A 21,367-nucleotide genomic window follows, 5' to 3' on the forward strand; every position below is an offset into this window, starting at 1 on the left:
AATAAAATAAAATACAATCAATTAAAAATAATTTACCACATCCTTTTGAAATTTTAAAGACCTTATATTACTAAATCCACACTGGTAATTGGTAATTTAGAGTGTGTCAGCAATTCATGAATTTCATATCTACCTAACTGAATATAAAACTTGTTTTGCTGATGTAAATTAAAGTGTGTGCCTGAGAGTCAATATTAGTACTATTATGACACCCTTACAAAACTAGTATCAGATATTGTGTCACTTTTCAGTAAGATGACTGCCTGTAGCACTAGACTGATATTGACAAGGGCTATCAGACACTTACAAGAAAATCAGTTTCTCACTCATACGACGTGATTTTAATTAATTTGCTACATTTATTTTCTTACATGCATCATTGAAAAGCAGAATGTTTTATTTTAGCTTAGGAGATCAAAGACCAGAAAAGTCAACTTATTTTCTCAAGGTCATACAAAATCCAGATCTCCTGACTTGCCCTCACTCCATTGCTTTTTCTAGAAAAAAATTTTTCCCAAAGGTTATATAGCATTAATTTACTGGTTCTGAATATTTATTCAATTCGGTCTGCCATATAGCGGGAAGAGCAGGTTTAGTCATGATATTTTGGTTGGCATCATTTTCAGGAGGTAGCCATCTGCTACCTATAATTGCACAGTCATCACCTTTTTTTGCAAATAACATCTGATGCCAAGCTTTTGCTGGAATGAATGTTCCTCAAAAAGAAATGAACTGAAAAGCTAGTGGCTCTTATTGTCTCATTTCCTGTGTGTGCTAATAAGCGTGTTTATAAATGTTATGGGTTATGGCACAGGACAAGCTGAGGTTGTTTTTGATAGACAGGGAGAGTATTTACCCAGTTGTCATGAGCAATTATAATGGCTTTTGGCAGAAGTGTACTGATTGAGCTTTGTGAAATACCAGAGCTGTTAAATTACCAGGCCCTTTGGCTTAATGAAGCTGGAATAGAAACACAAGAACATCCCAATTTCCAAAACATGAAGAAATATACAATGTGACAGTCACCATCCTTCATTCTCAATAGTTCAGAAAACAAGTTGACCCTATAGACCAGAAATCACCTTCTCTCACTTCAAATAAGGGAAACACACGAGAATTTATTGGTTCCCTCCCTTTTCCTTCCTGCTTCTAATTTTGAGCACACGCCTTGTAGAACAGTGGAAAGAGCGTTGGACTTCGGTCCAGAGCAGTGGGATTTGCATCTCAGTGTTCTCTTTTATCACCTTGAGCAAGGCTCCTAAACTTGCCTCTTGTGAATTCCTACTTCACATCAAGGTGGTGGGGATTAAATGACATTAAAAATTTGAAAGCTCCTTGTAAAATACACAACATATGAATGTGTACATTATCAGTATTATTATTTTGGCTAAAACAGAAAAGCCTGGTTCAGAAATGAACTTTTATAAATTCATGGCCAACTGTTCGGTAACTTGGTGAAATAGTTGTATAATTTTTTTATGTTCTCCACTTGTATTATAGAAAGGAAATTTAATTAAAAGCATTAGCAATAATATAGAAGTGGAGACATGAGCCAATAAAAGTTAAGAAGTAATGAGTACAGGCTGAAATAGCACACTTAACTCAACCCATGTGTCTAGATGCAACTGTGTGTAGAGCGTGTCAGACAAGAGTCTGACTTCATAGTGCCATATGGCTTCACCGTGCTAGCAGAGGAGGAGGGGGTTGAGTTAAGGTCATAGTGGTTTACTTAGTTCTTAATTTCCTTCAATTTATTGGTTTGTGTCATTATTTTAAATTAGAATTTACATTTTATTATTTACTAAGACTACTGTAATTGGCTTTGCCTCCAATTTCTTTTTTATTTTTTTTCTTTTAGAAAAATACTGCCACACCTGTTGTTGAATCAGAAACCTGATCTAAGTTAGAACACCCTAAGTCCAATAGAGTGGCCACTGTAGAAATACGGCCTCAGTGGGTTCATTAGATGCTGCAGTGCATGCACTGAATGCCGCCTGGGTGGAGGGCCATTGGCTTGTACAGTAAAAACAGAACAAACAGACAAAAAACCGAGTCCCTGCAAGTAAAAAGCAACTTAATTAATTCATTTTTTAAACAAGCAATGTGGTTTTGTTTTCGAATTAAAAGCATGCAATCTAATTGTTTTTCAGTAAATAAAGATAGTGTAATATACCTCAGCCATAGTAAATATGAGAGAGAAGAAGGAAGGGATGGGTGAAGACTAACACATAATGTGAGCAGAGGAGATGTTTAGACAAAAATGCTAAGCTAGTAGAGCGGCCACAGCACGTGACACAGTGGGAAGAACAGAAGGGGGCAAGGAAAGGGGGGTTGGTGCCTAAGTGATTATTAGAAGAGAAGCAAGCAGTTGTTACCCTTCTTATTGTGTGGCGCTGTGCATTTCAGCATCCTTTATCAGTGCTCATTAATGCAAATTAACTGGTTCATCTCAGCCTATAACTCCTCGACAGTACGAGAGTCTTGGTCCCAGATGGGATAGCTACCACAGCCCACTCATTTGGGGCCATGGGGATAAGGAGAGATTGTCTTCTGAGCCTTCCACGCTGGTCTGGATGAAACCAAACTGGAGGGAATCCATCCCTTCCATGGAATAGAGAATATGCAGGAGTGGTTTGTGGCCAGGAACCAAACTAATAACATCAGTCAGTTTTACATTTTACCAAAATTACCTCTGACACAAGGGTTTTACAGTTGGGCTTATTCTGTCAATAAATTTTTCATGGAAACTCAGGTTATTTAGATCAGTGAGGTTTACATAGCATACTCCAGCTGTAATATGCCAGCTAAATTGCAACCCAGTGGCCTGAAAGAATTAATTCATCTCCCAAAATGTGAAATTAAATCCTAGGGAGTAACATTACATGACTGATGATGTACTGAATTAAATTAAAGGAAGACTTGAATGCTTGTTAAAAAAATATCGCTTACATAAACTAGTTTATAACCACGTGAGCCTCCTAATGTATCATGTTATTGCGAATCCACCATAACAAAAATCCAAAATGTGAACTATTAGAATATTTTTTAATTTAGGAAAGAAACACTATTTCGTTCTTTTTTTTTTTTTTCCTGTCAAATAGTTTAATTTTAAATATCATGTTACAAGATTAAGGTAAGATTAGTATCTTAAAAATATTAATTTGAATCTCAGATCCTTTGTCAAACAGTAGCTGTGGCTTCTTTTCTCTTCCACACAGAGTATGATTAATCTACAAAGCTACTAGAACTAGGCAGTGAAGCGTAGCACCTCCCTGCATACTGTGCCTATAACCCTGAGCATCCCAGCAGTAGGTGGCCTGACAACTTGCTCTTCTCTCTCCTACCTCGGTGTATTGTGCTCATTTAACACTGCTGAAGGAGAGATCTCAGTAACACCGCCTGTGCCTCTCCTCCTGCCGTCTGGAGATGACATGAGCTCATTAAATGAAACTGAGGCCCTGCAGGCAGAGGCCAACTTTGGGGCAACTCCAAACAGCAAGATGGTTCTCCACTTTCATTGGAGGCTGCCCTTTTTCCATGGCTGACCCTATTATTCAAACATAAAATGTGCTCATAGTTTATTTAGATTTGAGATTTAAGGCAAAGGGACTATGTAATAGCGCGCTTACGAAAGAATGACAAAGTAGACAGACAAGAGGACGAGGGAGGGGGAGATGTCAGTTTCTGCACCCACCCCAGCAGGTTCCTCTCGGAGGACTATCTGTCTTTTTCTCTCTGGGACACAGCGAGGACCCTGACATGCCGCTAGGGGAAGGGAAATCCTTCAAATGAGAAATAGCCAAAATACACACAGGTTTGATTCCTTTTAGTTTTTGGTTTAGATACTACCAATAGGTAACAGAAATGCGCATGCGTGCACGCGCACACACACACACACACACACACACACACACACACACACACAAACACACACACACACACACATAAAATTTATTCTTTATTTTTATTGCTGTAGTTTTCTTTCTCCTTTCCTTTTTGTCCAACCCCCTCCCCTCTTGACTCTTAGCCACAGCCACAAAGCACCAGCACCCCCGGGTGTCCTCTCTGAATCTAGACCCTTCCTGGATGAAATTTTAGACTCTTCCTACATCATGTCGCTGTCTTGCTCAGAAGCAGTGGGTGGTGGGTGTACACTTCCAGCCTCATCCGGTTAAGCCCATCAGCTTGGTGTTCCAGGCCCACCACATGGCGCTGCTCTCCCCATCCAGTGTCAGCTCCCTGCCCTGCTCCTCACACAAACGCATGGGCCCTGCCTGCCTCGCGAATGTTCTCTCTCCTCCTAGCCAAATCCTACTTCTTCTGACCCAGTTTACATCCCAGTTTCTCCCCAAACCCTTCTAGGAAGATTCTAGGCTTATTGATGTCTGCAGTTTTCTAATTTCTACTATACTTGGAGCCTGTCCTTGGATTTGTCCTGGTCCTACAGCCTTGTCTCATTCTCCTCCATTCTGAGCACACAGGAAACAACCTGTACTTGATTCAGTGGCACCAGCAAACCAGCAAACGGGACTGAACTTCCTTCTAACCTGAGTAATATGATCTCCACTTAAATGTTTACTTCTTGAAATGCAAATTATTGAAACAGGTAGTAAGACTGCAAAAATGACAGCGGATACCTAATGCTCTCCCATTACTAAATGTCAAGTTGCCCCCTCAGCACTAACTCAGGCTGACTTACTACAGTGAGCCCTTCTCCAGACTGCGGGGCCTTTGTGTCCTCAATCCCACTGAGCTACCCAGCCTTTCCTAGTGTGCTGCAAGCACGAGAAATGGGATCGTAGATTAACATACTCTGGTTGTGGTTTATGTACATTTGTCTTGAAGGGCTTTTTCTCTTTTAGTGAGTGATTTTTTTTTTATTAAGGATTTAAACAAACAGTTGCATGAATATAAAGCATAATTTCTTTCATAAATAGAAATCAATACTTATTTCTAAATAGTTGCAAGTGGAGAAATAATTAGCATATTATTATTCAGTAATTCTATTTCAACCTAAATCTTGCATTTAGGATTCTAGGACTCTTCATCCGTGGCATTGAAGAAAACAGCAGGTCCAAGCGGGAAGGACTATTTCATGAAAATGAATGTATTGTAAAAATCAACAATGTGGACCTTGTAGACAAAACCTTTGCTCAGTAAGCAGTTTTTCATTTGTTTATTTACTTTATTGATCGCTAAAATGCTTATAATCATTACTGAGCTCATTATGATCACAACTGTAGGCAGAATTTCTGGTCAGTTCCCTTTGAATGACCCCAGAACATCCATTTTCAAATCTGTCTCATGTTTTAGCGTCCTCAGAGGTGGCCTGCACACAGCCCGACAGCCTCAGGAATGGTAAACTGCAGAATGCAGTGGCGTTCCTGCCTGCTTGTCTTTCTGGGGCATCGATAGATGGGTTTGTTTTTCTTGGGGTATGGGTCAGTTAGATTGGTATTTAATGACTCTTTTCACAGATGGTTAGTTCAGCTTATTAATTAACTTACTTGGTGTATCTCTGCGAGATATCTGTGAGGACTCACTAAATAATAGAAACAAATGAAAAAAATTAAAATACTCTCCCTCAAGAAATCATTTCTCTGCATGTGAAAATGTTATGGGAATACCTAAAGAATTAGAGTATGTAGCAGTCTGCGTAAGTTTTTTAAAATGTATGTTGGCACTGCAGTGGGCTTCTGGAACAAGGGAGTAAATATGAATACTCCTTAGTAATGAACACCAATCTCTCCTGTTTCTGACCAAAACAACTCGTAATATATCTTCTCTGTGACCATTAGTTGTCAATATTGTGTGTGTGTATGGGAGGGGGTGAGTGGTTGTGGGTGGGGGGTTGTGGGTGGTGGGAGGGCAGTGGGCACTGGCTGCTCAAATGTGGAAAGAAATGAAGCCTTAAGAGTCTGTTTCTGAAAATAATGAATAATAGACAAAATTACAATAATTATTAATAATGATATTATTTTTATATACTACTGTGCTTTTTACAAGGACTTGATAAGTATGAAAGGCAGACAGTTTATCCCTATTTTACAGAGGTGGAAATTGAGGCTCACAAAAATTCAGCATGGAGTTAGTGTGGAGTAGAAACTGACTGTTGGTCAAGGAACTGAACAGAGGAGCTGGGCTGTCTGTGTGAAGTCTTCCCCCTCCTCCCCTAACAATGTGGGGAGTTACACACCTCACTAAGGGTGGGGCTGGGGGGGCTCAGATAGTAGTTGGAATTACAATTAATTATTATTTGGTGTGGCTCCTAGTAACAAAGACCTGAAATAAGGGTAGCTTAAACAAGATTAAAATTTATTTCTTCTGAAGACAAACAAGTGTGGAGGTGGCAGTCAAGAGTTGGTATAGGATTCCACCATCATCAGTGCATCGGGCATCTTCCATCTTTCTCCTTTGCCATCCTTACTATGTGGCTACTATCTTTAAGTTGTGTCTCGGTCACAAGATGGCTGCTGGAGTTCCCTCCATCACTTCTGAGTTTCAAGAAATAGGAAAGGGAAACAGGAGCACAAGAAAGTCTCTGCCTCCCAGATGAGCCCACTTGCCTCTAACGCCTTCCCTTACAGCTCGTTGGCAAGAAAGGCTGGGAAAGGTAGTTTGTTTACCTACTCGTAAGGCATAAGAAGGCATAAGGAAGAAGAAAAAGTAATAGGAAAGTTGAGGAAAAACACAAAGTGCCAAGACAAAAAAGTAACAAGAACAGGTAGTCTATCATAGAATAACAGGGAGAGTGCATATGGGATTGACAACCACTGTGGCATTCAACACGACCAGCACCTACCAAATGTCTCGGCGAGGAAACCTTGAACTTCAGGAACACAACCCGTGTTAGAGAAGACCCGTGCCTGAGAACACAGTCCTAAAAGGAGACTAGTTGATAATCTGATCAATACTACAAACCGATTTTTTTTCTTCTAAAATTAAAGCCTGCTTTTGTATTTACTTCAGTAATCCCTTCTGGATAGATTTTCAGGTTTAGAAGTACTTAAAAACTGTGGGTCATTAGACAAGTTAATCTCTGAGCCTCAATTTCCTCACTTTGCAAAATGAGAGCTAATTATACTTAGCTAAGATTAAATGAGAAGATTAATTAAGAAGGTTGTTAAGAAGATTCCATGAGAGAAGTATGCACGTTAACACTGCCTGTGTAGCCCAGTGTGGGGCACCTAGTGGGCAAGTCATAAGTGGTAACTAGTATCTAGTTAGCAAAGTCACGCTAGTAGTAATGGTGACGGTGTCTCCTGTGCTCCTGCTGCGCCCGTTGCCACGATGTGGACCACAGGCTAGAACGCGGTGTCATTACACGTTTCCTGCCTCTCCTTCAAGGGCTCAGGATGTCTTCCGTCAGGCGATGAAATCACCAAGTGTGCTCCTCCGCGTGCTTCCACCTCAAAACCGGGAACAGTATGAAAAATCCGTCATTGGACCTCTCAACATTTTTGGTAATAATGATGGCGTTTTGAGGACAAAGCTGCCACCTCCTGTCCATGGGAAATCAGGAATAAAGACAGTAAATCTCACAGGAGCAAGCAGTCCTGAGGAAGATGCTTCGACTTCCCTGCAACAAAGCCAGAGCCCTCGAGTGCCAAGACTTGGGAGAAACACATCCTCGCCCTCACTCTCCCCTCTCCTGGGGTTTGGCAGCAAGAAAAATGCAAAGAAAATTAAGATTGACCTAAAGAAAGGTAATTATTAAATTATGCTTAATAGCATTCTATTATTGTAACATGTAAAATTGGTTGAGAGAAATGCATTAAGGCTAATTTTGTTAATTCACCTTTCGTTTAATTGTATCAAAGAATAGATTTAAGTGTATACTTAGGTAACTTAAATGTCTTGAAATTGTAGTACTTCCTTATTCTTTTCTTCTGGAGAGTGTAGAAGAAATATAGAAACAAAATAATAAAGACATGTTGGGGAATGTAAAGAATATTGCAAACTTGAGAGAAACAGAGCAATATTGTATCACTACTTAATACTAAATAGGCGCTAAAATTTAGTTGTCCCTGTTTTGAGCAAGATTTATGATTTTTGAAGCTTCCTTTAGACCAAGTCCAAAAAGCATATTGTTTCTGGTTTTCTAAGATAGTTTTAGACCAGCAAAAAATTTATTCCTCAGAAAGCAAACGTGATAATTACTAATTTCAATAATTCAATGTTAAAAACAATTTTTCAAAACATACATACAAAAGCATGTATAACCTTTTCTGTCTTCATCTATTTCAACTTTTCTAGCCCTTTCAAGTGCATATCAACAAGACTAGATTGTGTGTGTGCATGATTCTATTTATTCATTGTTATACACACACACAAGTATTCATGCACTTCTGTGCTTCTGTTTATTTTGTAACTTCTCCTGGTAATCCCTTCCCCCACTGCAAACTTCTACAATCCTACATGATTTTCAAGATGCAATTCAGAAGAAACCAAGATCTCATAGATTTTTGTCTGAATTAGTAGAGAATTTAATGATCACAAGGTAGTTTTAGAATACTTAATAATAACATATATCAGAAGCAAACTACATATACCTTTGATAGAGATTATTCTGAAAGATTCTCTGGTCAAAATTTCATCCCCCTATAAGAATTCTATAGTGGGAAGAAAATGTATTGACTAGGAGGCACAAATGCTCTGATGTGCTTAGCAATTAGGCTTTTATATAAATGCATCAGTTGTATTTTCCCTATAAATTATCCAGCTACATATAGACTGAGTATGGGATTGAGTGCTTTGAGGAAAGGTAAATCAGACACAGAATGTGACCTTAAAAATCCATCAGAAAGCCTTGAATGCAAAAATAAAGAATATGGCATCATAGCTCTACTTTGGGAAGATTAATCTGACAGCAAAGAGATATACTGAAGAAGAGACCAAACAACAAAAGATCAGTCAAGGGTGCATTGCATCTGTCTAAATATAGTATGTATGCCTTAAGAGCTGACTGGATATGGGAAGGAAGAGCGAGAGGAATTACAGTTATTGCTGAGCTTTTCAGCCAGGGTGGCTTGCACAATGGAGATGCCATGGCTAGAAATTAGAATTTTAAGTAGCTGAGTGTATTTGAAAAGGCCAGGATCTGGACTGGAGAAGAGATTCATAGTGAAGTTTGAAATGCTGGTGCAAGTGTGTGCAGGGTGATATCCAGGCAGCTGACACCAGAGGGATCGGGTCAAACAAAGAGATAGATTTAAGTCCCTTCTTTAGGGAGATGGTAGTTGGAGCTAGGAGCTGGCCACAGCAGAGCATCCAGAGGACAAATTGTTCCAGGACAGATCCTTGGGGAACATCTATGTTTATGTGGGAGATCAGTGGGTAAGAGAGAGAGAGACAGACATGATGTGATCAGACGTGGGAAATAAAAATATGAAAACCAAGGGGGGAGTTAATGTCAAGAAGATGATTGGTGGGAAGTGTCAAAGGTAGAGAAGAGGAAAAACCAAGAATGGAAGGAATTACTGGACGTGGTCATGGGTAGGTCATTGGTCATGCAAGACTGGAGAAGCAGTAGATTGAAGGAAGGATTCTGTAGGGTAGAGAAATCTGAGCATACTTTTAGATGAAATGAAAAAATATACCGGAAGAGAGAGATTGGAAATGCAAGAGAACAGGGCAGGGGCAGCAAGCATGAGTGAGGGGACAACAGGATGCAGTATCCAAGGACTGGAGACGCAGCCAGAGGGCAGCCGCTGGTTGGGTAGCCCGGTGAGAGCCTGACGGATCCCGTCAGATGGCCTGTCACTTCTCAGGAAAGTATGAAGTCGTGTTATGATTTACTGAGAGATCCGTCTCCCACGTGTATGGATAACATGTGGCATTTCTTCTAGGACCGTAATAAAAGAAAGTGCTCCACATCTGCATTGGGCCCTAAATTCACTTTGATAGTATCATGGCCTGTGAGGAACTATAATCTGTATTTGAAACCAGAACAACTGAAGCGTATTTAAAATATTTGCCATAATGTAAATATTTCACTCATTCTACATTAATCTACATTAGGTAGATTTTGCTGTAAGATTGAATGTAATATTACTCCTGCGTAAGGTGACCATGCGTTTTCCTGATCTTGTACCCTAGGCCCTGAAGGACTTGGTTTCACTGTTGTTACCAGAGACTCTTCCATACATGGTCCTGGTCCAATTTTTGTAAAAAACATTTTACCAAAGGGAGCAGCAATAAAAGATGGCCGCCTACAATCAGGGGACAGAATTTTGGAGGTAAGAGCTGGAATTAGTATCTTCCATAAAATATTTCTTGGTATTTAAATCAGTAAGTATATAAACATATATATTAAATTTAAATACAATATATTGAGAATGATTTCTTGTAGACAAGATAAGGACTTTAATTAGAAAACTGGTTAATGAGAAGCCTAACTTTGTAAGTCCCCAATAAGGGCAGTTGATATGGGGTCAAATAATACTGAAAACTTTTCCCTGTCTTCTCTTTCTTACTTCTACCTCTTAGGGTGCCTGTAGAATTTGGATCAGATCCAAGAGTCCATCATTTATTCATTTAGGGCCAAGAATTTCAAAATCACACCAAGCCCTGTAACAGTTCCTTTAAACTTCTTGCAAGGCTGGGCCAGCCTGTCTCAGGTTGATCTATGCCTGTAGAGAAGTGTTTGGAATACCCAAAACAAGGGGCTTTTTTTTTTTTCATTTATTTTTGTTTGGTAGCATCATCTTCCTGGCTAAATGCATATTGTCATTTACCTTTAAAGATGTCATCTTCATTGAAACTGGCTGGTTCCCTTTAGCTTTCTCATGGCATGAAGCAACACTAGCTTTTATGTAGTTCTAGATTATGAAAGAAAATGTACCAAATGACTAATGTCACTCCAAATTAGAATCTCCAGTAATCTATGGTAACCTGGTGACTATAATTTTCTGTAGAATTACAGAGAACATGGAGAACACTGTAGAATTATAGCGAAAGACTCTTATTTCCAGAGAAATTTTCCATATGATAATGGTTCATTTCTGCTTTTTGTATTATGTAGAAAATGGTATCAGTTAAGCATTTGAAATCTGCTCCCTTCTTTTTTGAGGAACCATTCTCTGGAATCTGTTGGTTTGGTTTGCCCTTCATAAGAATGCGATGTCTTAGGAAAAACTGCTGATACTAATTGCTGACTGTCTGAGACTGTCCAGCACCACAGTTATAATGATCAGTATGTTATTGGGTTTATAAACGTGGTTGGTTTGGGCCCCTGTGCTCAGTATTCATCTTTTCAGAGCTTCATTGATCATGGGAGCCCAGCTTCTGCTTACTGTCAAAACCACGTAGGGTAGAAGGAGATGGCAAGTGTTGTAATTGTGGCTGCTTGTATGATTGCGTTCATTAGGTTAATGGCAGAGATGTCACCGGACGAGCTCAGGAAGAGCTTGTGGCCATGCTGAGGAGCACCAAGCAGGGAGAGACAGCATCACTTGTCATCGCTCGCCAAGAAGGAGCTTTTCTGCCCCGAGAGCTGGTAATATTCAGATCCCAGTCTCACTGAATTTTCAGTGCAGAGCTTACTATACTCAGGGAATTCATAATAGCTGAGAAATGAGTTCTAAATCACAGGCTTCGTTTGTAGCAAAAATTGAATCACACCAAGAGTATTGTGCCCGATTTGGGGTATCACAGTTTTAGGATGTTGATGCAGTGAGTTGGGTATATGCAAACTGTATTTCTAGGGTACAAATTCAAACCCCCTTTCAAGGAAGCACTTGAACAATATTCAACTAGATAGAATAAATACCCATATTTTGAGTATGTGCTATGTGCTGGGCCCTATGCAAAACACAGTCAGCAAAAATGTTCATGGCCCTCTCTTAGTGCAGTTTGCAGTCTAAAAGGAAGTAAAAATGTAACCAAGTATTCAGAGTGGTGATGGAGATTCCAAGAGCAAACTGCAGAGTGCTACAGTAACAGGGAATTTAACCGAGTCTTGAGGGGGAAGGGCATCTCAAGGAAGAAATTTCAAAAGTAGTATTAAAAATGTATACCCTTTGACCTAGTAGCTACACTTCTAGTAATCTGTCCTGAACTGATCATCAAAGATGTGGAAACAATTCATGTACATTGATTTTTTTTCTAAAGGCCCATTTCTTGTACTGATATATTGGGCACTGTACAACCAAAGGTATTAGTTAGATAAATAACTGGATAGTTCTCCAGTAAAATATAGTAAGTACTTAAAATGGTCTCTGTGAAGAACTGATAATAACATGAGAAAATGTTCATAGTTTATTATTAAGTAAAGAGTCAAGTATAAAATGATATATGCAGTATGATCAAATTACATTAAAAAATCTTAAAACTAGAAGGAGATGCACCCAGATTGTTGAGATCATGAGAGATTTTCATTTTCTCATTTTTTTTTCAATAAACACATTTTATTATTGAAATATTTATTTAAGAAAGCTATAGAAAAGTCAAAGGACTTTTATGGCTAATGACAAAGGGGAATAGATGTGATAAAAGGGCTTTTAATAACCCCTTGTTTTTATTTTGTTTCCTTTGAATCTATATAAGAAATGACAAAGGCCTATACAGGTAATATGAGAGGTTCCGAGAGGGAAACCTTCAGAACAGTAAGAGTTAGAGAAAATTGACTTTAGTTAACTTGAAAAAGAGAGTTTAGGATACATGATAATTATTATCAAATACATAAAAGAGTCATTGTATGCGTTAGAAAGTAAACAATCTGTTTCTTTGATACTTTATATCCATTAATTTACTTATGTATTAATCTAACAAACAATTTACTGAGTATCTGCTGTGAACTAAATTGGAGGTTCTGGGGATGCAAAAATAGTTAAGACTAATTTCCTGCCCTATTTGAGCTTGTACTAAAACAAATGGTTGGAAGTGATAATGTTACAAGAACTTTCTAACTATTGGAGCTGTCCAAGAAGGAAATGGGTTATTTAGAATGTGGAAACAGAGCCTGCCTCACCATCTGTCAAAGATGCTCTAGAAAAAATTCTCCTGTTGATACGGGGATAAGACTGGATAACCTTTAAGATATCTGCTCTGAGCCTGATATTCTGTTACATGGGTTTATATTCACGGTTGAATATGCAGCCTTCCTGCATCACCTCTCTCATGGATTCATGCTCCTTAGCACTGGCCAAAGGATACCCTCCTCCGTGTTTCTGTGGCCTGGGGTTTCCTTTTGCTTCTTCCTTTTCTTTCCATTGTCTTAGACATTTTTCCTCGTGCCCTATTGTGTGCTTTGGGAAGATCTGTGGGAAAATAGGGAAGGGAAGGCACGTTCCCCACTTCCTCTCCTCTACTTGACTCCTCCAAACTCAGCCATTTTGGAAGGCAGAATGTTGAATGTCTGTCTCATCTTCTCACTTAAGCTCCTCACTTTTCCTAAAGAGAAATGCTGCCAAAACTTGAATTCTAGATTTTTTTTTTCTAAATTCAGATGGATTCTTCTTTCAATCCTTTATTTATCCAAAGACCTTGGTCTGAAACAATACAAAAGACAGCAGCAGGTATACAAAGCAGGAAACGCTTTCACTTCTTGTCCAATTCTTTGGTTGCTGGAGATAAAAACTCTTAGAAAACCTCAGTGGGACTATGTACTTGTTTCGGGGATGGGAGAACAGGGAAAGAAGTTTTGACTGTGTATTCCATTGAACTGTGGTCCCAGAAGAAGTAAAACCCTGCATAGAATTGTCAATCAAAGACAATTACACCTGGAAGTTAGTTAATGGAATAATAGAATTTTCAGACTAAGGGGAGCTGAAACAATCAGTGAATCCGACTCGAATTTTACAGTTGAGAAAACAGAGGTCCTGTGTGGTTGAGTAACCTGTCCATGGTCCCACAATTAGCAGGAACTAGAGGCCTAGGTTTCTTAACACTTGGCACCATCCTTGGAGTTCAACTCCCTGTACTCAACTTCTGCACTCACCACTCACTGTGTGACCTAGAGCAGGTCACAAAGCCATTCTGAGGCTCCGTTTCCTCGTCTGTATCATAAGATTGTTGTGAGGATTAAGAGAGATAGTACGTGCCAAGCTCTTAGCATAGTTTCTTGCCGATTATAAGTTCTCAATATATGTTAGCTGTAATTCTTTCTTCCAGTACATTACCACTTCTGTAGTACTGTACACACAATACTATACTTTACCACTTCTGTAGTACTGTACACACAATACTATACTTTAGATACTTTATGGGGTAAATAGATTTATGCAGGTTTGCCTGGGGCTAACCACTATTTTGAACATTGTTTCTTTTTTATTATTTTTAAATGTATCAAAAATACTGAATTACAAACAAACTCTTTATAACCAACCAAATCCATAAGTCAGGCAGCCTGTATATATTATTTCACTCTCATTTAATAGAATTTAGCAAAATTTGATTTCTATCCCAGAAAGTGACATCATAGGCCGAGCCCACCAGGGAGCATATTAAATTAATTGTGCAACTATGAGATTATAAGTGCAAATAAATTATTTGTTCTTGTTTTTAGTTTTACACACAATTTGGAGGGCAAGTGGTTAGTATCCATTCCCTTAGAATTCTCTGGTAAATAGTCTTGACTCTTTAAAAAATATTTGACTTCTAACTATCCAGATATGTGGAATATTCTTTGTAACCACAGCAAAGCAAGGGCCTTTGAGGCTTGCAAGCACCTAAGTAATGTGGACCCAGAATCTTTGTTTGGGAGAAATATGAAATAGGATTCTCTTTCCAGTCCAGTGCCTGCCATGAGTGCTAAGCAGCAGACCCGTGCAGAAAGTTTAGAGGGAGGTCGTGTTTGGCATGGAAGGGACCATTTCAGTGGGAATGACTTCATAATGTGGCATGCCCTGGACTATTGGAAAGGGCCAAATGAAGAACAGTGTGCTATGTGATACATCTTTGTATTTTTCTCTCAAAGAATTGGAGGGGGTGTCACTGTGGTCTCTTCCCCCTTATGTGATGGATGCACACACTGGACTTTCCATCGAAAATCTGGCAGGATGAAGGAAGGGCAGTACTTCCTGCTTTTGTCTTGTTCTATCTCCTTGGAAGAAAGCAAACTGTGTTTATTGTGTGCCGGTTCTGAGACACTGTCCTCTACCTTTTGTCAAGCCCTGCTGTTTCATGAGCTCTGTATCCTCTTAACAGCACCGCTCTGCCTGTTTGCTGACAGTTAAATCTTCCTTCCTTCCTTGTTATCATTAGCTTCCTGTCAAGTCTTAACACTTACAGCCACGGGAGCATGTGATCAGCAGGTACACAGGAAGTCCCGACATAGGACAGTCTCTGGGATGTGACCCTGTCATTCCAAAGGCCTTAGCATCCATTTCCTGGTCATTCCTCCTGACCCGCCACCTCAGAGAGCCATGCTGAATTCTTATATTTGCTGGTCCAGATCCTCCTTCCTGAGCAGTTGGTTAGTATCACAAATTTAGCAGCACATTTAGCCAACCTTCTTTCCATCTGTGGCAAGCTGGGTTGAAAATCAAGTTGGAGGAATTTATGTAATAACATCACAACTACTTAGCTCTTTTTAGTATCTTTACCAAAAGAACTGTGCTTCAGAGGTAATCTTTCTAGAATCCCAGAATGGAAGATCCTTTGATCTCCCACCCCACGAGTGGGTGAGAGTTTAATAAAGAGGCGTTCACATAAGGAACATTTTTGCAGAAGGGACTTTAAGATTAGTGTTAGTAATAGAATCGGAACGTGAAACTGCTGTGTCTGCGTCCGCACTTGAAATGAAAACTACTGCTTAATCAGCCGTTTGTTTGGTCTGTTCTGTGAGACATGGTCTACAAGTTCTTTTCTGTCCCTGAAACCTGGAATTCTTTTCTTCTTTTGCAAAGTGTTAGATAAAGCTATCTTTCCATTTAGGAAAGATCCTGAAAAAATAAATGTTTTCTATTTATTTCATGCCTTTATTTTTTTAAGAGTTTCAGAGAAAGACACACTTAGTTGCCGTGTATGTGGTGTGCACGTATGTGTATGTCTTCTTTCATTTATTGGGGAGAAAGAAATATTCTGCCAGTTCTTTGTTAACCTCTTTAATGTTTTATGTTCTGACCTGCTGCCTTATCTTTAAATTATCCTGAAAATCACAGCAACCCCTGGTGGGTAAAACGAGCTGAGAAAATTTCAAATGTATTTATAATTTCTACCTGCTAAGTTTGCCTGCTATTAAATGCCGGCCTCTGCAAGTGGGATTAACTATATTTCAAGCAAGCAAGTTGCTCCTGCCTGGCATGATTGAGATCCAGAAGTTAGCCATGTTTGTCATGCTGATTTGACCTTCATTTGGGAATATTGCTTTTGCTAAGAAGAAAATGATGCCCACATGCTGGAGGCTCCCTTAATAGTTCCTGTGCTGAGTGTTTCCCAACACTGCCATCTTTCCCAGGCCCTGTGACCACTTCAGCAAATGACATGTGGCTCCAACTCCCAGGTTTACTGTCTTCTTACTAAGTGAAAAACACACCTTCCAATGTCAAATTATTTAACATCATGAATCATGCAAGAATTTTGGTTTGAAATCTTAGATGAACCTCATTTAACTGATACATTATTTTATTCCCTTTAGCTATTTGATTCAAATGATTCCATGCTTAATTAACCAAGGTACTTAAGGAAGAATGAATATTATAGCAGTTATTTGTGGATAAGTAGCAGAAATTGAAGGATGATTTCAGAATGATTTTTCTACCTAAATCAAAATATGAAAGTTATGTTTTAGAATTTAAATAATTATACAAAAACCGAAATGCATTGCTATGTTCTATGGATTCTCCAAGTAACATAGTTCTAGTGACTTAAGATGGAGTCCTTGCTAGGCTATAGTCTCCATTTCTGCTTCTCCCCATAATAATTCCCATTTCTTTCTTACTGCAATTCCATTCAACCAATAAGCATGTAATGCTAATCAAGGCTTTGCAACATGAACTCTGGAAATGGGTAAGATGTGTTCCTGTCCTCAAGGAGCTTCTAGCCCACAAGGAAAAGAGGTGATGAGTTGACCAAATCATGCAAATAATGTGTTATGGGGATTCAAAATTGGGGACCAAGAAAACCTTCAAGAACATGACAGTATTTGAGAAGGGTCTTGATGATTGAGTAGGATTTCAAAATGTAGAGCTGCAGGGGGAAAGGAAATACCGGCTTCAAATACTCAGAGATTGGAAAATATAAAATATATCAAGGAGATAGTAGGCAGCCCAACTTGACAGATTACTGAGCAAAGGGCTATCATGAGAAGTAGTGTTGTTTGGAATAAATTGGAAGGGGCGAGAGGTGTTAGGATACCTGCTAAGAGCTTATTGTAATTCACTAGAATGTAATGTTACTAGTTGAGATCTGGGGTCGGTCAGACCTGGGTTGAATCCTGGCTCTACCACTGATTGGCTGGATGGGCTTGATTAAGTTATTTCTCTGAGCCCCCTTTCCTCATCCCTAGCATGTGGATCAGATTTTTGTTTACCTAAGAGACTGTTAGCATCAAATAAGATGCATGTAAAGAACTTAGAATAGGGCACATAGAATGGTGTTCAGCAAATGTTACTTGTTATTGTTATCAGTGTGGTTTATCTGAATGAGAGATATTAAGTGCACAGTTAGGGTCTCCCACCCAATGGGAAGGGAGAGAGAGATGGAGGTAGAAAACTTTGTTTTTGGCATCTGATAGATGTTGGGGTGATGGAGTGAGAAATATCAATAATTCCAAAGTTTTGTGTTTGGGTATCTAGAGATAGCATTGAAAGATGTATAGGCGGGTTTGGAGGAGAAAACAAGTATTTTTGTCCTAGAATTGTATTCCTTTCATGGATCCCAAGCTGGTCTATGGGCCAGAGATCATCAGCATTTTTTCCTGCTCCCTGCTCTCAAGCCATTCCAAACTTTTCTCAGTTCTTTAAAATGTTACCAGTGCCCTCTCCTTGCCAAATATGTGCTATGAGCCTGCCCTCTGCCTAGGACACCCCTCCCTTCCCTTTCACCTCCCCAGTCCTTAAGGTATCTCTTTACACATTCCTTCCATGGGCAAAGCTTCCTTGGACCCCCAGGTCTGGGCCATACAGCCCCGTTTAACTTTCCATTCATATTCAGGACTCCCCTTACCACATTGTTAACATTTTTCCTTGAGACCTTAGGAACTGTAGACAAATAGCAATTAAGAGCCCAGGTTTGGGAGTCTCATGGCCTGAACATGAATCCCTGCTTTGCAATCTCACTCAACCTCTCTGTGCCTCAGTTTCCTTCTTTGTCAAATGAGGACAATAACAGCACTTACCTTGTAGAGTTGTTGTGAGAATTAGCTGAGCAGAGATGCCAGCATTTGGTAAGTGTCAAATACTGTTAACTTCTGTTATTTTCTGTGCATGGTGCACACTATATGCTCAGTAAATATCTGTTGACTGAATAAATGAAAGCTATGCATTGTCAAAGCAAATGATATAGAAGGCTGGAAAAGGTAGTGCTAAGGAGCTACTACCCCAGATCTATTTCTAATCTGTGTTTAACGCATTATCCATCCTACTACAATTATTTTAAATCAAAACATATATGCAGATATTTCCTCAGATTTGAGAGCATTAGCTATCTCTAATTACAGCTACACAGGACAGGGAGAGTGGGATAGTTAGGATTGAATATAAATGACAATGTAGTTAGTTGAAATGATCATGAAGACATTTCCCTAATCTATTTGTACAGTTTACTTGTAAAGAGATATAAAACAATAAGTATCATTACCTATATTTAAAAATTATATAAATATTTTTGAAGTATTAAAAGTATTTTAAAGTATTTTTTAAAAGCTTCAATCTTGTTTTAAATTTTAAATTTAAATTTAGCAACTTTAAAATGCTACAGTAACTTGTTAGAACAATGGTTCTCCAAGTGTGGTCTCAGACCAGCAGTCTAGGATCACCTGAGAACTTGTTAAATGTGCAAATTCTCTGGCTCCCTTCAGACCTAGGGAATCAGAAATTCTAGGGGTGGGGCTCAAAGATGTGTTTTAACAGAGCCCTCCAGATAGCTCTGATGCTCGCTCAAGTTTGAGAACTACTGGAGTAGTGGTTTTGTTATAAAGAGCATAAGGCCTACAAGATAACTTAGTGACTGTAACCGACTAGCTTTAATAATCAAATTTTCAACTTTCTGTTGTGCAAACAATGTCTTGCTCTGTGAAAATTTCCACCCCAAATGAGTTGCGTCTCTTTGGCCATGTGCCTCTCATTTTGGCAAAGGGCCAGTGCTGAGCACAATCCGGTTACTCAACTCAATTACACCTGATTCATTCAGGCAAACTCAATTGTAGTTGACTTTTTCAGGCCCAAGTCGATTATGCTTTAAAATTTCCACCCTCAATTTGATTGTGCTCAGAATTTGTTACGTGCCACCTTGTAACTTGTCGATTCAGACACCTTCCAAAGGGAGGTGCTCCTAGGGAAGCTGCGGAGATGGGGTTGTTGGTATTTATCTGTAGTTACTCCTGTCTCCCTTTCCCTTCGTCTCCAACATGGAAGGCTAGAGGGTGAGGTGTGCCCCCTCTGGCCCCGTACTCTGGCCGCAATCTGCCATCCCTGTTCTGCAAACTCTGAACTCGTGTCAAGGGTTTCAGAGCTCCTAAGAAAGTGATGCTCACTTACTGTCACAAAGCACCTAAGCTTACTTGTTCCCATTTATCTCATTTTGAAGTTGGGGAAAATGAGGCACAGAGGTATTGCTCTTTACCAGAATTTACATTGTTTGTCAAAATCAGAACTGTTTTCTGAGTAAGACTTCCACCTCCCCGAGGTGAGTGTCAGACCTTCTCACTGGTGCTGTGGGCCGAGAGACCAGGTCCTTAGTCTTCGCCAGTTTTTTGAATGCGTTCAGTAACCCGCAAGGCTGAGGGATTAATGGTCATCTGCTACTCCCCGAGAGGTACTTATACCTGAAAGAATTTTCCTGCACCTTGTCAGCAAAATCAAGTCTTGATAAAATAGATGACGATAAATGCTCTGGTTCAGCATTATTAAAACAGATGGAGGATGTGCTGGCCACTTGGCCTGCTTGTATGGCTTCCAGGTGTCAGAATGAAAATACTTAATGGCTTTTATCACAAGACTGGTTTTGTTGGAGATTGGAAGGTGGTGGAAGAAGGAGTGTTCTATGCTGAAAAGAAGCTCTCATGACATATCAGAGGACTGGGGCCTAATTACATTCTCTTGCAAAGTTGAGAATGGAGAGCCATGAGACTCGGATGTACTCTCATGGCACAAGACATGTCTTATTAGTGGCCACCGTGGCCATGATTAGGCTTCCGGAGGCTAGAAAAAAGAAGAATTTTCTGAATATACTTGTTTAAACAGCTCAGAAAAAGGAATATTGTGACCAACCACAGACTGTGTCCTTCTCATCATCCAGTTAGCCAAATGTTACTGGTCATTCCTGCCCGCTGTTGATATGGAGCAGCTGGATAAGAAAGTGGTTATGGACCTCGGAGGCTGACCTTGATTTGCCTAATTACCCCTCTGCCTGCGGTCAATACATTTGGTGTAAGAAAAGGAAATGCGTTCATTTTGTAAAGGATATTTAAAGATTAAGGGGAAAAAAGGTACTGCCTTAATTGATTGTAGCTGACTTTTCCAACTGTTATCAAAGTAAATACCACACATGTGAAACCACCACTGTAGTCCGTTTCATTTTGAAAGTATACTTGAAGGTTTGAACATGTTTCATCTGCCTGTTTTTTAGGGAAATGTGTGATCTTTATCATTAAAGAATATCAGCTGAAGATTGCTACTTTTTTTCCCCTAAGGGCTGATAAAACAGAGAGAGACACTTGAATAACAATCTGTTGCCACTTACCTCTTCCCAGGCCCCGTCCCCGAAGATTCTCTGGGCAGTGACTTTTGAATATGTTCTCATTATTTTTAACGAGTGTGCGGAACATATGACGCAGAATGCAGCAGTAGATAGGTGCCCTTTTACTGAACCTGTCACATATGATAAAACATCGAAGGAGTTAAAATGCACTTTTCTTTAAGGTATTATAATTATTTAAATTAAGATGCCCAAATACACACCACATACTATTCAATTCCTTTTGTTGCCTAAATGAAGCCCCACCCTAGTCCTAGTTCTCTCTTTAAAAAAGAATGTTTTATCACAAACCTTAAAAAGACAAAAGAACATTCAATATTGTTATGTCTCTTTAAGTTTACCCTTCTTTAAATCTGCCCTGTGGCAGGATATTCAATTATACACGAGTTCAATTATGTTTCCTGGCCACTTATTGAGTTATATGGAGGACTTTTATCACCTAGTCTTTCTGTAATTAATTCTTCGCATTTCTTAGAGGCTTAGGACCTAAGGAGGATTGTTTAATAGC

The 21,367-nt window shown here is 39.4% G+C and overlaps 1 protein-coding gene across 1 annotated transcript in view; it reads left to right on the forward strand.

Moving 5' to 3' along the window:
• PARD3B (par-3 family cell polarity regulator beta) overlaps nucleotides 1–21,367 on the forward strand; it is a 931,426-nt gene that overhangs the window by 497,648 nt on the left and 412,411 nt on the right. Inside the window, exons 7-10 of the mRNA XM_058549666.1 lie at nucleotides 5,031–5,156; nucleotides 7,348–7,706; nucleotides 10,099–10,238; nucleotides 11,369–11,497. Of these exons, the coding sequence (XP_058405649.1) occupies nucleotides 5,031–5,156; nucleotides 7,348–7,706; nucleotides 10,099–10,238; nucleotides 11,369–11,497 (754 nt within the window). The remainder of the gene's footprint in view (nucleotides 1–5,030; nucleotides 5,157–7,347; nucleotides 7,707–10,098; nucleotides 10,239–11,368; nucleotides 11,498–21,367) is intronic.

The sequence above is a fragment of the Diceros bicornis genome, chromosome 10 (genome assembly GCF_020826845.1).
Source record: "Diceros bicornis minor isolate mBicDic1 chromosome 10, mDicBic1.mat.cur, whole genome shotgun sequence".
Lineage (NCBI taxonomy): Eukaryota > Metazoa > Chordata > Mammalia > Perissodactyla > Rhinocerotidae > Diceros > Diceros bicornis.